At 44.3% G+C, this 17,080-nt stretch overlaps 1 protein-coding gene across 1 annotated transcript in view; it reads right to left on the reverse strand.

The window, feature by feature from the left end:
• PANK3 (pantothenate kinase 3) overlaps positions 1 to 17,080 on the reverse strand; it is a 160,837-nt gene that overhangs the window by 95,831 nt on the left and 47,926 nt on the right. The window contains exon 4 of the mRNA XM_069763863.1: positions 1,045 to 1,298. Within this exon, the coding sequence (XP_069619964.1) occupies positions 1,045 to 1,298 (254 nt within the window). The remainder of the gene's footprint in view (positions 1 to 1,044; positions 1,299 to 17,080) is intronic.

Consider the following 17,080-nt stretch of genomic DNA (forward strand, 5'->3'; position numbering starts at 1 on the left):
TGGACCCTGTGTAGACACGTAGCTGGATAAGTCCGGAATGAGTGTATGCATCACCGAGGTGCCAGGCCTCGGTTTTATGAGACATTGAAAGAAGGCTCCGTATCCTTAAAGGCTGCCCAAGCCCTATTTCAGAACACTTACTATACTACACACAATTTACCTTACAGATTCCCTTTAAAGGGGTTGTCCACTACTCGGACAACCCCTTCTGGAACCAAATATTTGGCACCAATAAAATAAACTCTACTCTCCTCCCGGGCTGGCGCTGTTCTAGTGGTGTCGGCACTCGTGGTCCTGAAGCTCTTGTGTGGTGTTGTGATACGTGCTGCGCAGAGATCAATCAGTGCTGGAGTCACTGTCTAAGCTTTTGTATGGATTGAACATGAAGAGCAAGTCAGGGCTGCAACAGTAACAACAAAGCTGGTTTGACACCTGGTGCCACGTGTCAGAGCACCGAATGAGAGCTACGGGACCATGAGTGCCGACCCTCCTGGAATGGTGCCAGCAAGGGAGAGGAGTTCAAGAAGGGGTTGTCTTAGTAGTGTACAACTCTTCAAGTTTAACAGTACAAGATGTGCCAAGACAGATCTCCTGCAGCTAGGAGCAGGAGATCATAGAGACAGATCGCGGTTCAGTGACCTATGGGACAGTATTTTGAGTCGTACAGTGGGATTAGACGGTTTTCAATGTTTTAAGAATGTACGCATAAGAGCCGTACATTGAACAGGGGAGGAAAGAGGGACTGATGTAGATAAAATCTACTCAAAGTTTGAAAGGGTAGTAAATTTGAAGGAAAACATCAGCTAAACTTGGAATTATTAAACATTTTTAAACAATTTTACAGCATATTTGAGTTTCTTACAATGCAGTACTGTTTCCTGCACTGCCACTGCCATTTTCTACCTGCCACAACCCTTGACAGATATGGCACTTAGACAAAGTTGGCTTCAGCCCTCATTCACCCTTGGACATATGACTCCTCTAGGTTAGGTCTAACTTTGCACAGAAGTATGTGCTTAGATTACTTGAATCAAAATGCATTACCTTGTACCACAGACTCTTTTATAACTGTCCTTGGAATGGACTGCAAGAATGCTGACTCCAGAACCAATGTTCACAACCAGTAAAGGATAAGGGTCATCAAGATTGAAAGGGATTTTCTGGCACTGCTCAGGGTGTGAAGCATTTTCAAAATAGTAGCACTCAGCCTGTCCATTAAAACTGACAGAGTCTATATACAACAAGCCTTTGACAAGGGAATCCAGTTCATCCACCTTGTGGAGCTCAAGGTTTCCAATCTGTTAGGGAAAAACAAATATGTACTTTTTAAAGTTGTCATTTGCAGTAATTTATAATAAAGTATGAATCATATGTCAGAACATATTCACACTGCGCTTCTGCAGACGTACATGCATGTCCTTTAATTGGTTATACAGAAATTAAAATAACATCCCTAAATTAACCCTCGGATGTCAGGCACAAAATTTGCACCTTTTTTAGAATTTTCTTAATCCTAACACAAAGTACGGTAAATCTTTCTTTGTCAAGACACACATGGTTTTCACTTTCACTTTAAAATTGGAGCTTATGTCAGTTAATTTTGTAGATCATTTTTTAGGGTAAAAGGGTCAGAACCAGTAAAAAAACATTGTCCACTTATTTTTCATTGTATGTTTTAACACCCCTTCTGACATGTGATGGTGATGTACATGTATGTCAGAAGGTGAAAGTGAATGTTTGCAGTGGGCTCAGGAACCTCCACTGCCAAAATAAGATCAAGGGGAACTGGTGAGATATCATGGAAGCTGGGGCCTAACATACAGTGTAGCACAAGAGTAAGTATACAGTTGAATCAATGCAGTTAATTGCAGCAGATTATATGGGTACAAATATACACAACAAAAGAAGTTTATTTGCACTATATCACATTTAGCACTGTTTAGTCTTAAATGATCGAAAACGTCTTCCATCAACATTGTAACATTTCTTGAACCTGTGCACGTAACTGTGACCCAATATGACGTAAATCCCAGTCTGCATCAGCATCCATACATCTAAAGGGAACCTGTCACCCCCAAAATGGAAGATGAGCTAAGCCCACCGGCATCAGGGGCTTATCTACAGCATTCTGTAATGCTGTAGATAAGCCCCCGATGTATCCTGAAAGGTGAGAAAAAGAGGTTAGATTAATCTAAGGACAGAAGAGCTGGTCAATTTGTGACAAAAGCTGCATCACCAAGACAAAGTGTCCAACCCATCTGATCATTTGTGCATTGTGTCAGTATACCGTCATGGCCGAAAGTGTTGGCAACCTTTAAATTGTTCCAGAAAATGAAGTATTTCTCTCAAAAAATATTGCAATTACATATTTATTTATTTTGTGTCTTATGAAACACAAAAAAAAGTTTAAAAAAAAACCCCTCAAATTGGCCATAATTTCACACAATACCCCAAAAATGGGCCAGACAACATTGTCAGCGCCTTCAACTTAATATTTGGTCACACACACTTAACTGCAATCAACCAATTCCTATAACCATCAGCAAGCTTCTTACACCTCAACTGGAATTTTGGGCCACTGTTCTTTTGCTCCAAGTCTGTCATTTTTGAAGGATGCCTTCTTCCAAAAGGAATTTTAGGGTCTCTCCGCAGGTTTTCAATGGGATTTAGATTCAGACTCCTTGCTGGCCACTTAACCCCTTTCTGCCAGCTGACGGGATAGTACGCGACAGGTTGTTGATGCCGGATTGCTATGAGCACCACCCTGTGGTCGGCACTCATAGCAATGCTGTAATTCAGCTACATAGAGGTGATCTGTGCATCACCTCTATGTAGCAGAAGCGATCGAGTAATGCATGCTTCTAGCCTCCCATTGAGGCTATTGAAGCATGGGAAAATAAAAAAAAATGCGTTTAAAAATATAGAAAAAAAATATATAAAAGTTCAAATCACCACCCTTTCGCCCCAATCAAAATAAAATAAAATAAAAAAAAAAATCAGACCTACACATATTTGGTATCGCCGCACTCAGAATCGCCCGATCAAAAAAAAAAAAAAAAAAAGATTAACCTGATCGCTAAACGACGTAGGGAGAAAAAAATGAAAAACGCCAAAATTACGTTTTTGGGCGCCGCGACATTACATTAAAATGCAATAACGGGCAAGAACGTACCTGCACAAAAGAAGTATATTTAAAAATGTTAGCTCGGCATGCAAAAAAAGTTAGCCCTCATCCGACCCCAGATCACGAAAAATGGAGAACCTACCGGTATCGGAAAATTGCGCATATTTTTTTTTTTTTTAGCAAAATTTGGAATTCTTTTTACTACTTAGATAAAAGAGAACCCAGTCATATTTGGTGTCTATGAACTCGTAATGACCTGGAGAATCATAGTAGCAGGTCAGTTTTAGCATTTAGTGAACCTAGCAGAAAAAAAAAACTAAACAAAAAACAAGTGTGGGATTGAACTTTTTTTGCAATTTCATCGCACTTGGAATTTTTTTCCAGTTTTCTGTTACACGACATGGTAAAACCAATGGTATCTTTCAAAACTACAACTCGTCCCGCAAAAAATAAGCCCTCACATGGCCATATTGACGGAAAAATTAATAAGTTATGGCTCAGGAAAGGGGAGCGAAAAACTAAAAAAAAGCTCCGGGGGTTAAGGGGCTAAGAACTGTCCAACGCTTTCTGGGTAGCTTCAGAGCCGACAGTTGGTACAGAACAGGGATGCTACTGTATCCACATGCTGTAAAAGCGATCAGCCTGCAAAAAATGATAGTCCCATAGTGGAACAAAGTTAAAAAAATAATTGTAAAAAATCGAAAATAACAACAAAAAAAATGTATTCATAAATAAATATTTGTATGAAAAAAATATAAAACAATACGGCTATGTGCCCACGTTGGAGAATTGAAGCAGAATTTTCTGCTTCATATCCGCCCACCCTTGGCAAGAAAAACGCATGTGGATTAAGATGCGTTTTATTTGCACGTTTTGCATGCGTTTTTCAAGCATTTTTCTATTGCATGTCTATGACTGTGAAATTGCTGCGATTCCGCAAAAATAATGAACAAGCAGCGTTTATTACCGCAATGTGTTTCTGCATGGGCACATCAATTGCGGAATGCATTAGAAATTAATGGGATGCTGTTTTTAAGCGTTTTAGCAGCGGAAAATTGTGGCAAAAACGCAACGTGGGCACATAGCATAAAGGTACACATATTTGGTATCGCCGCGTCCGCAAAGACTCTACCTATAAAAACGGTCCCACTAGCCAAGGCCCCTTTCACACATCAGTTTTTTGTCATCAGTCGCAATCTGTCGAATTTTGACAGAAACGGATTTGTCGCAGATAGTCAAAAATTGATGCGATGGATCCATTTTAGCGCTGGATCCGACTAGCTGATCCAGCTAATTGGATCCTAGAAATGGATCAGAGCATGCTCAGTTTAAAAACACGTATTCCGTCGCCGGATTCCATCATTTGATGGATCCAGCGCCATAGGCTTCAACTCTAGCAAACAACGGACGGCGATAGATCCGTCGCTGTCCGTTTTTTCGACGGACACAAAAAAAAATCCCGAATTGCTGGTATTTGTTAATTCTGCCTCTTAAAAATCAGAATAGAAAGCGATCAAAAAGTGTAACGTGAGCAGAAAACAGTACCAATAAAAACATCAGCTTCTCCTGCAAAAAACAAGCCCTCACATGACTCGGTCAGCCAAAATATGGAAAAATTATAGCTCTCAAAATATTGTGATGGCAAAACGGTTTTGCAATAAAAAGCATCTTTTAGCGTGTGAGAAGAACCAAACATAAAACTCACTAAAAATTTGGAATCGCTGTAACTGCACCGACCCGAAGAATAAAGCCGCCTAATCAATTAAAACACATGAGGAATGTTTAAAAATGAATAAAACCAATTCATCACTTGATTTTGATTTTTTCATTTTGCCTCCCAAAGATCTAGAAGTAAGGCTTGGTGCACATTTATCCTGCTCTATGCACTGAGCGCTTGCACCGGGGTTTCCTTGTAAATCTCTGAAATACGCGATTAAGTTGGAACCTCTTTCAGAAGATTCCTTCTAATGATGCAGCTGGAGGCGCTGTGGACTCAGTCTGACCTGTAATCCAGCAGTGTTCGTCTTTTTAGGCGTGCATAAAAGTGACATCGGCCCCAGTTTTGTGCACTTCTGAAAAGAACACTGCAGGACAGAGGCCAGACGGAGTCCAGAGTAAGGCTATATGCCCACATTCAGGATTTTTTTTTTGAGTTTTCCGCTGCAAAAACGCTTAAAAAACGCTTACATTAAGCATCCCATCATTTTAATGCATTACGCAATTTTTGTGCTCATGCTGTGTTTTTTTCCACAAAGAAAACGCATCGCAGAAAAAAACCTAGCATGTTCATTAATTTTGCGGAAAATCTGCAGATTTGCTGCTGTATTACTGTATTGGAAACCTCTGGAAAAAAAAGTGCGAGTGGATTTCCTGCAAAAGGAGTCCGGATTTGCCCAGGAAAATTCTGCAAACATTCCTGAACGTGGGCACATAGCCTAACTCTGCTGCCTCATTATAGTGAATGGTTCCCTTGGGATTTCATGCAAATCACATCACTCAGATTTATTTGGAAACCTCAAAGTAAGTGCTCAGCATAGAGCGCCGGATAAATGTGATCCCAAACATTATGTAAAATTTTCCCAATAAAAACTTCAGCTAAAACCACGAAAAAAACAAGCCCTTACTCAGGTCTGTCATCTGTTAGCGGATATACAAGGGGCTTCCATGTTACTGGTAAAGCAAAGACTCTGGAAAAGCGAAATAGCTACTCTCCCACCATAAGAATTCAGCAAATTCTCGACTCCCAAATCCAAATGCGCCCCCCCCCTTCTTAGCCCCACAGTGTACCGAAACCACATAGCATCCACCTTTGGCATTCCTGAAGTGATGAGAGCCCACCTAACTTACAGGTGCATGTCTCTAGAAGCACAGAATGGGCATAACGTACTGGTGACTGCAACGTACTGGTTTTTACAATTGCAATTTTCACTCTGCAACATTCATTGCTGCTGGTTTCTGGAAAATATTCATGAAGTCAAAATCGTCACTCCATCTGTAGAAAAATTCCCCAAGGGGTATAATTTCCAAAATGGGGTCACTTGAGGGGGATTCTGCTCTTCTAGCAATTAGGGGCTCTGTATAGAGTCTGCAAACTGTTCTAGGAACTTCTACGCTCCAGGAGGCAAGTATCGATCCGTCCCTCCCGAGTCCCTCTATATAGCTAAGTAGTACTGTACAGCCACACATGGGGTATTGCCACATTCAGTAGACATTGTGGGACAAATTATGGTGCCATTTTCACCCACTTCTCGTGTGAAAATGTAAAATCGGAATAAAACTAAATTTGGGTGGTGTCATAGAAAATATTTAAAATCCTTGAGGTCCCTCATATCCCCCTCCCTTTTTGTCTTTTATCTCCCATTTCTGAGGAGATGGGTGCCATCACTCAAACCTGCCTTTATGTAAAATGGTAGTGCACAAAGAGCTTTTGAATCAGCTTATTTAAAAAGCAAGGATTCCTCTTTATGCCCAGGTGACTTAAAGGGGTTGTCCACTACTTTCAATTAACCCCCCAATGTATCCCCCCGGGGCCCCTAATAAATTGTGCAAATACCTTATGTTGCTGTTTTCGCCTGTGAGCGGCGCTATTCCGGCGGCTGAGTCCGGGTCACGTGACCCCCAGGCTGCAGCCGCCGCTCATTTCCGCCGACGTCACGTCAATTTCCAGACTCTGGAAATTGACATGACGTCAGTAGCAGGCGTGACCAGCCCCCACAGACAGCGGTCACTCATCAAGAGTGACTGGGCTGTGGGCGGCGCTGGGGGCTGCAGAACTGTGCTGGGGCGGGCGGGGCTAGGCAGGGATGATCGTTGTGCGGATGTCGGGGGTTTGCGCGTGCCGGCGCCGGTATGTGTGTGCCGTCGCAGGGGGTCTGAGTGCCGGCGCTCTGCTGGGGAGGTTGTCGTGTGTGTGTGTAGGCATCGTCAGATGGGACTACAAGTCCCATCGGGCTCTGCCTGCTACACTGACAGTGAGTGACACATTAGCCAATGATGGGACAGTAGTAGTCCCATCATCCGGCTAATGTGTTGAATGTAAAAAATAAAAATAAAAAAAAAACATACACAGTACATACATACATACATACATACAAGACACACCATGTGACATGCACCATGCGACAACATGCACCATGCGACGACATGCACCATGCGACGACATGCACCATGCGACGACATGCGACATCATGCACCATGTGACGACATGCACCATGCGACAACATGCACCATGTGACGACATGCACCATGTGACGACATGCACCATGCGACGACATGCGCCATGCGGATATTCATTGGTCGCCGCCTCTGTCTGTCATGGAATCCAAGTCGCTGGTCTCGCCAGCTGCCAGTCATGGCTGCCGCGACCAATCAGCGACGGGCACAGTCCGATTAGTCCCTCCCTACTCCCCTGCAGTTAGTGCCCGGCGCCCGCTCGCTCCATACTCCCCTCCGGTCACCGCTCACACAGGGTTAATGCCAGCGGTGACGGACCGCGTTATGCCGTGGGTTACGCACTCCGTTACAGCTGCTATTAACCCTGTGTGTCCCCAACAATTTACTATGCAGCGTCAATAGTAAAAAAATCTAATGTTAAAAATAATTTAAAAAAAAAACTGCTATACTCACTTTCCGTAGTCCGACGATGCGCTCTGTTATGGACCTGGTGGTTAGGAGCACCCGGAACGACCTGATGGTTAAACTCACACAGGACAAGCTCTGGGAAGTGGGAGCTCTGCTGACCGCAACCCCTAATCCTATCAAACAACTAGAAATAGCCGTGGAGCGTACCTAACACGACCTAGATGCCTCTTCACAGCCTAAGAGCTAACTAGCCCTAAAGATAGAAAATAAAGCCTACCTTGCCTCAGAGAAATTCCCCAAAGGAAAAGGCAGCCCCCCACAAATATTGACTGTGAGATAAGATGAAAGTCACAAACACAGAAATGAAACAGGTTTCAGCAAAGGGAGGTCAGACTTACTAAACAGACTGAGGATAGGAAAGGTATCTTTGCGGTCAGCACAAAAAACTACAAAAGACCACGCAGAGTGTGCAAAAAGACCTCCGCACCGACTCACGGTGCGGAGGTGCCACTCTGCATCCCAGAGCTTCCAGCTAGCAAGGAAAAATCATGATAGCCAGCTGGACAAGGAAACAATGAACAAATAATTAACTAGCAGGGACTTAGCTTCTGCTGGAGTAGACAGGTCACCAGAAAGATCCAAGAGCGAACTGAACCAGTACAAGAACATAGACAGCTGGCATGGAGTAACGATCTGAGTGGAGTTAAATAGAGCAGTCAGCCAAAGAATAACCTACGTCACCTGTGGAAGGAACCTCAGAAGCAGCAGCTCCACTCACAGCCACCAGAGGGAGTCCATGGACAGAACTCGCCAAAGTACCATTCATGACCACAGGAGGGAGTTCGATAACAGAATTCACAACAGCACCCCCCCTTTGAGGAGGGGTCACCGAACCCTCACCAGAGCCCCCAGGCCGATCAGGACGAGCCAAATGAAAGGCACGAACTAGATCGGCAGCATGAACATCAGAGGCAAAAACCCAGGAATTATCTTCCTGACCATAACCCTTCCACTTGACCAGGTACTGGAGTTTCCGTCTCGAAATACGAGAATCCAAAATCTTCTCCACCACATACTCCAACTCACCCTCGACCAACACCGGGGCAGGAGGATCAACGGAGGGAATCATAGGCACCACGTATCTCTGCAATAACGACCTATGGAACACATTATGGATGGCAAAAGAAGCTGGAAGGGCCAAACGAAAGGACACAGGATTGAGAACTTCAGAAATCTTATATGGACCAATGAAACGAGGCTTAAACTTAGGAGAGGAAACCTTCATAGGAACATGAGATGACAACCAAACCAAATCCCCAACACGAAGTCGGGGACCAACACAGCGCCGGCGGTTAGCGAAACGTTGAGCCTTCTCCTGGGACAATGTCAAATTGTCCACCACATGAGTCCAAATCTGCTGCAACCTGTCCACCACCGTATCCACACCAGGACAGTCCGAAGGCTCAACCTGCCCTGAAGAGAAACGAGGATGGAAACCAGAATTACAGAAAAAAGGCGAAACCAAAGTAGCCGAGCTGGCCCGATTATTAAGGGCGAACTCAGCCAAAGGCAAGAAGGACACCCAATCATCCTGATCAGTAGAAACAAAGCATCTCAGATATGTTTCCAAAGTCTGATTAGTTCGTTCGGTTTGGCCATTTGTCTGAGGATGGAAAGCCGAAGAAAAAGACAAATCAATGCCCATCTTAGCACAAAAGGACCGCCAAAACATCGAAACAAACTGGGAACCTCTGTCCGAGACGATGTTCTCTGGAATACCATGCAAACGAATCACATGCTAGAAAAACAATGGCACCAAATCAGAGGAGGAAGGCAATTTAGACAAGGGTACCAGATGGACCATTTTAGAGAAGCGATCACAAACCACCCAAATGACCGACATCCTTTGAGAGACAGGGAGATCTGAAATAAAATCCATGGAAATATGCGTCCAGGGCCTCTTCGGGACCGGCAAGGGCAAAAGCAACCCACTGGCAGGAGAACAGCAGGGCTTAGCCCGAGCACAAGTCCCACAGGACTGCACAAAAGAACGCACATCCCGTGACAAAGAAGGCCACCAAAAGGATCTAGCCACCAAATCTCTGGTACCAAAGATTCCAGGATGACCCGCCAACACCGAACAATGAACCTCAGAGATAACTCTACTAGTCCATCTATCAGGGACAAACAGTTTCTCCGCTGGACAACGGTCAGGTCTATCAGCCTGAAACTTCTGCAGCACGCGCCGCAAATCAGGGGAGATGGCAGACAAAATTACCCCCTCTTTGAGAATACCCGCCGGCTCAGGAACACCCGGAGAGTCAGGCACAAAACTCCTTGACAGGGCAGCAGCCTTCACATTCTTAGAGCCCGGAAGGTACGAAACCACAAAATCAAAACGGGAGAAAAACAGCGACCATCGAGCCTGTCTAGGATTCAACCGTTTGGCAGACTCGAGATAAGTCAAATTCTTGTGATCCGTCAAGACCACCACGCGATGCTTGGCTCCTTCAAGCCAATGTCGCCACTCCTCGAATGCCCACTTCATGGCCAACAACTCTCGATTGCCAACATCGTAATTGCGCTCAGCAGGCGAGAATTTTCTAGAAAAGAAGGCACATGGTTTCATCACCGAGCCATCATAACTTCTTTGCGACAAAACAGCCCCTGCTCCAATCTCAGAAGCATCAACCTCGACCTGAAACGGGAGCGAAACATCTGGCTGTCACAACACAGGGACAGAAGAAAAACGACGCTTCAACTACTGAAAAGCCTCTACAGCCGCAGAGGACCAATTGACCACATCAGCACCTTTCTTGGTCAAATCAGTCAACGGTTTAGCAACACTAGAAAAATTAGCGATGAAGCGACGGTAAAAATTAGCAAAGCCCAGGAACTTCTGCAGGCTCTTCACAGATGTCGGCTGAGTCCAATCATAAATGGCCTGAACTTTAACAGGGTCCATCTCGATAGTAGAAGGGGAAAAAATGAAACCTTCTGAACCCCAAAGAGACATTTCGACCCCTTCACAAACAAGGAATTCGCACGAAGGACCTGGAACACCATTCTGACCTGCTTCACATGAGACTCCCAATCATCCGAAAAGACCAAAATATCATCCAAATATACAATCATGAATCTATCCAGGTACTCTCGGAAGATGTCATGCATAAAGGACTGAAACACAGACGGAGCATTAGAAAGCCCGAATGGCATAACCAGGTACTCAAAATGGCCCTCGGGCGTATTAAATGCTGTTTTCCATTCATCGCCCTATTTAATTCCCACAAGATTATACGCCCCACGAAGATCTATCTTGGTGAACCAACTAGCCCGCTTAATCCGAGCAAACAAATCAGACAGCAGGGGCAAAGGGTACTGAAATTTGACTGTGATCTTATTAAGAATGCGGAAATCAATACAAGGTCTCAAACAGCCATCCTTCTTGGCCACAAAAAAGAACCCTGCTCCCAACGGTGACGACGACGGGCGAATAAGACCTTTCTCCAAAGATTCCTTTATATAACTCCGCATAGCGGCGTGCTCTGGCACAGATAAATTGAACAGTCGGCCCTTAGGAAACTTACTACCAGGAATGAAATTAATAGCACAATCGCAATCCCTATGAGGAGGTAGGGCACCGGATTTGGGCTCTTCAAATACATCCCGGTAATCCGACAAAAACTCAGGGACTTCAGAAGGAGTGGAAGGCGAAATTGACAGCAATGGAACGTCACCATGTACCCCCTGACAACCCCAGCCGGACACAGACATAGATTTCCAATCCAATACTGGATTATGGACCTGTAGCCATGGCAACCCCAAAACGACCACATCATGCAGATTATGCAACACCAAAAAGCGAATATCCTCCTGATGTGCAGGAGCCATGCACATGGTCAATTGAGTCCAGTACTGAGGCTTATTCTTGGCCAAAGGCGTAGCATCAATTCCTCTCAATGGAATAGGATACTGCAAGGGCTCCAAGAAAAAACCACAGCGCCTGGCAAACTCCAAGTCCATCAAATTCAGGGCAGCGCCTGAATCCACAAATGCCATAACAGAATAGGACGACAGAGAGCAAATCAGAGTAACGGACAAAAGAAATTTAGACTGTACAGTACTAATGGTGGCAGACCTAGCGAACCGCTTAGTGCACTTAGGACAATCGGAGATAGCATGAGTGGATTCACCACAGTAAAATCACAGCCCATTCCGACGTCTGTGTTCTTGCCGTTCAGCTCTGGTCAAAGTCCTATCACATTGCATAGGCTCAGGCCTATGCTCAGAGAATACCGCCAAATGATGCACAGCTTTGCGCTCACGCAAGCGCCGATCGATCTGAATGGCCAAGGACATAGACTCATTCAGACCAGCAGGCGTGGGAAATCCCACCATGACATCCTTAAGGGCTTCAGAAAGACCCTTTCTGAAAATTGCCGCCAGGGCACACTCATTCCACTGAGTAAGCACAGACCACTTTCTAAACTTCTGACAGTACACCTCCCCTTCATCCTGACCCTGACAAAAAGCCAGCAAGATTTTCTCTGCCTGATCCACTGAATTTGGTGCAGCATAAAGCAATCCAAGCGCCAGAAAAAACGCATCTACATCACGCAATGCAGGATCTCCTGGCGCAAGGGAAAATGCCCAGTCTTGAGAGTCACCACGCAACAAAGAAATAATGATTTTTACTTGTTGAACGGGGTCACCAGAGGAGCGGGGTTTCAAAGCTAGAAAGTTTACAATTATTTTTGAAATTCAGGAACTTAGATCTATCTCCAGAAAACAAATCAGGAATTGGAATTCTAGGCTCTAACATCGGATTCTGAACCACAAAATCTTGAATGTTTTGTACCCTTGCAGTTAGATGATCCACACAAGAGGACAGACCTTGTATGTCCATATCTACACCTGTGTCCTGAACCACCCACAGGTTAAGGGGAAAAGAAAGACAAAAAAACACTGCAGAGAAAAAAAAATGGTCTCAGAACTTCTCTTATCCCTCTATTGAGGTGCATTAATACTTTGGGCCAGCTGTACTGTTATGGACCTGGTGGTTAGGAGCATCCAGAACGACCTGATGGTTAAACTCACACAGGACAAGCTCTGGGAAGTGGGAGCTCTGCTGACCGCAACCCCTAATCCTATCACACAACTAGAAATAGCCGTGGAGCGTACCTAACACGACCTAGACGCCTATTCACAGCCTAAGAGCTAACTAGCCCTAAAGATAGAAAATAAAGCCTACCTTGCCTCAGAGAAATTCCCCAAAGGAAAAGGCAGCCCCCCACATATATTGACTGTGAGTTAAGATGAAAGTCACAAACACAGAAATGAAACAGGTTTCAGCAAAGGGAGGCCAGACTTACTAAACAGACTGAGGATAGGAAAGGTATCTTTGCGGTCAGCACAAAAAACTACAGAAGACCACGCAGAGTGTGCAAAAAGACCTCCGCACCGACTCACGGTGCGGAGGTGCCACTCTGCATCCCAGAGCTTCCAGCTAGCAAGGAAAAATCATGATAGCCAGCTGGACAAGGAAACAATGAACAAATAATTAACTAGCAGGGACTTAGCTTCTGCTGGAGTAGACAGGTCACCAGAAAGATCCAAGAGCGAACTGAACCAGTACAAGAACATTGACAGCTGGCATGGAGTAACGATCTGAGTGGAGTTAAATAGAGCAGCCAGCCAAAGAATAACCTACGTCACCTGTGGAAGGAACCTCAGAAGCAGCAGCTCCACTCACAGCCACCAGAGGGAGTCCATGGACAGAACTCGCCGAAGTACCATTCATGACCACAGGAGGGAGTTCGATAACAGAATTCACAACAGCGCCCGCCCCTTCCGCCAGCTTCCGGTCCCAGAGATGCATTGCGAAATTACCCAGAAGACTTAGCGGTCTCGCAAGACTGCTAAGCCTTCTGGGTAATTTCGCAATGCATCCTGGGAACGGAAGATGGTGGCAGCCGCGCGCCCATCGCCAGAGCGCCGTTGTATCCCAGGGGGTGAGTATGCAACTATTTTTTATTTTAATTCTTTTTTTTAACAGGGATATGTGCCCACACTGCTAAATACTGCGTTATACACTACATGGCTGCTATATACAGTGGGGCAAAAAAGTATTTAGTCAGTCAGCAATTGTGCAAGTTCCACCACTTAAAAAGATGAGAGGCGTCTGTAATTTACATCATAGGTAGACCTCAACTATGGGAGACAAACTGAGAAAAAAAAATCCAGAAAATCACATTGTCTGTTTTTTTAACAATTTATTTGCATATTATGGTGGAAAATAAGTATTTGGTCAGAAACAAAATTTAATCTCAATACTTTGTAATATATCCTTTGTTGGCAATGACAGAGGTCAAACGTTTTCTATAAGTCTTCTCAAGGTTGCCACACACTGTTGTTGGTATGTTGGCCCATTCCTCCATGCAGATCTCCTCTAGAGCAGTGATGTTTTTGGCTTTTCGCTTGGCAACACAGACTTTCAACTCCCTCCAAAGGTTTTCTATAGGGTTGAGATCTGGAGACTGGCTAGGCCACTCCAGGACCTTGAAATGCTTCTTACGAAGCCACTCCTTCGTTGCCCTGGCGGTGTGCTTTGGATCATTGTCATGTTGAAAGACCCAGCCACGTTTCATCTTCAATGCCCTTGCTGATGGAAGGAGGTTTGCACTCAAAATCTCACGGCACATGGCCCCATTCATTCTTTCATGTACCCGGATCAGTCGTCCTGGCCCCTTTGCAGAGAAACAGCCCCAAAGCATGATGTTTCCACCACCATGCTTTACAGTAGGTATGGTGTTTGATGGATGCAACTCAGTATTCATTTTCCTCCAAACACGACAAGTTGTGTTTCTACCAAACAGTTCCAGTTTGGTTTCATCAGACCATAGGGCATTCTCCCAAAACTCCTCTGGATCATCCAAATGCTCTCTAGCAAACTTCAGATGGGCCCGGACATGTACTGGCTTAAGCAGTGGGACACGTCTGGCACTGCAGGATCTGAGTCCATGGTGGCGTAGTGTGTTACTTATGGTAGGCCTTGTTACATTGGTCCCAGCTCTCTGCAGTTCATTCACTAGGTCCCCCCGCGTAGTTCTGGGATTTTTGCTCACCGTTCTTGTGATCATTCTGACCCCACGGGGTGGGATTTTGCGTGGAGCCCCAGATCGAGGGAGATTATCAGTGGTCTTGTATGTCTTCCATTTTCTAATTATTGCTCCCACTGTTGATTTCTTCACTCCAAGCTGGTTGGCTATTGCAGATTCAGTCTTCCCAGCCTGGTGCAGGGCTACAATTTTGTTTCTGGTGTCCTATGACAGCTCTTTGGTCTTCACCATAGTGGAGTTTGGAGTCAGACTGTTTGAGGGTGTGCACAGGTGTCTTTTTATACTGATAACAAGTTTAAACAGGTGCCATTACTACAGGTAATGAGTGGAGGAAAGAGGAGACTCTTAAAGAAGAAGTTACAGGTCTGTGAGAGCCAGAAATCTTGATTGTTTGTTTCTGACCAAATACTTATTTTCCACCATAATATGCCAAAAAAATGTTAAAAAAACAGACAATGTGATTTTCTGGATTTTTTTTTCTCAGTTTGTCTCCCATAGTTGAGGTCTACCTATGATGTAAATTACAGACGCCCCTCATCTTTTTAAGTGGTGGAACTTGCACTATTGCTGACTGACTAAATACTTTTTTGCCCCACTGTGTATATATATATATATATATATATATATATATATATATATATATATATAACGTGGGCAGTACTATATACTACATGGCTGCTATATACTGCGTGGACAGTACTATAAACTACATGGCTGCTATATACTACGTGGGCAGTACTATATACTACATGGCTGCTATATACTACGTGGGCAGTACTATATACTACATGGCTGCTATATACTACGTGGACAGTACTATATACTACATGGCTGCTATATACTACGTGGGCAGTACTATATACTACATGGCTGCTATATACTACGTGGGCAGTACTATATACTACATTGCTGCTATATACTATGTGGCCTGTGTTTTGTACTGCGTGGGCTGTGCGATATATTGCGTGGCCTGTGTTATATACTACGTGGCTGCTATATACTGCGTGGGCTGTGTTCTATACCTGTTTGGGCTGTTCTATATTGCTTGGCCTGTATTATTGCATCGGGTATTCTACAATATGTATGTATGTATGTATGTATGTATGTATGTATGTATGTATGTATATAGCAGCCTCATAGTATATACAGTCATGGCCAAAAGTATTGACACCCCTGCAATTCTGTCAGATAATACTCATTTTCTTCCTGAAAATGATTGCAAACACAAATTATTTGGTATTATTATCTTCATTTAATTTGCCTTAAATGAAAAAACACAAAAGAGAATGAAGCAAAAAGCAAAACATTGATCATTTCACACAAAACTCCAAAAATGGGCCAGACAAAAGTATTGGCACCCTCAGCCTAATACTTGGTTGCACAACCTTTAGCCAAAATAACTGCGACCAACCACTTCCGGTAACCATCAATGAGTTTCTTACAATGCTCTGCTAGAATTTTAGACCATTCTTCTTTGGCAAACTGCTCCAGGTCCCTGATATTTGAAGGGTGCCTTCTCCAAACTGCCATTTTAGATCTCTCCACAGGTGTTCTATGGGATTCAGGTCTGGACTCATTGCTGGCCACCTTAGAAGTCTCCAGTGCTTTCTCTCAAACCATTTTCTAGTGTTTTTTGAAGTGTGTTTTGGGTCATTGTCCTGCTGGAAGACCCATGACCTCTGAGGGAGATCCAGCTTTCTCACACTGGGCCCTACATTATGCTTCAAAATTTGTTGGTAGTCTTCAGACTTCACAATGCCTGCACACGGTCAAGCAGTCCAGTGCCAGAGGCAGCAAAGCAACCCCAAAACATCAGGGAACCTCCGCCATGTTTGACTGTAGGGACCGTGTTCTTTTCTTTGAATGCCTCTTTTTTTCTCCTATAAACTCTATGTTGATGCCTTTGCCCAAAAAGCTCTACTTTTGTCTCATCTGACCAGAGAACATTCTTCCAAAATGCTTTAGGCTTTTCAGGTACGTTTTGGCAAACTCCAGCCTGGCTTTTTTATGTCTCGGGGTAAGAAGTGGGGTCTTCCTGGGTCTCCTACCATACAGTCCCTTTTCATTCAGACGCTGACGGATAGTACGGGTTGACACTGTTGTAGCCTCGGACTGCAGGGCAGCTTGAACTTGTTTGGATGTTAGTCGAGGTTCTTTATCCAACATCCGCACAATCTTGCGTTGAAATCTCTTGTCAATTTTTCTTTTCCGTCCACATCTAGGGAGGTTAGCCACAGTGCCATGGGCTTTAAACTTC

The sequence above is a fragment of the Ranitomeya imitator genome, chromosome 4 (genome assembly GCF_032444005.1).
Source record: "Ranitomeya imitator isolate aRanImi1 chromosome 4, aRanImi1.pri, whole genome shotgun sequence".
Lineage (NCBI taxonomy): Eukaryota > Metazoa > Chordata > Amphibia > Anura > Dendrobatidae > Ranitomeya > Ranitomeya imitator.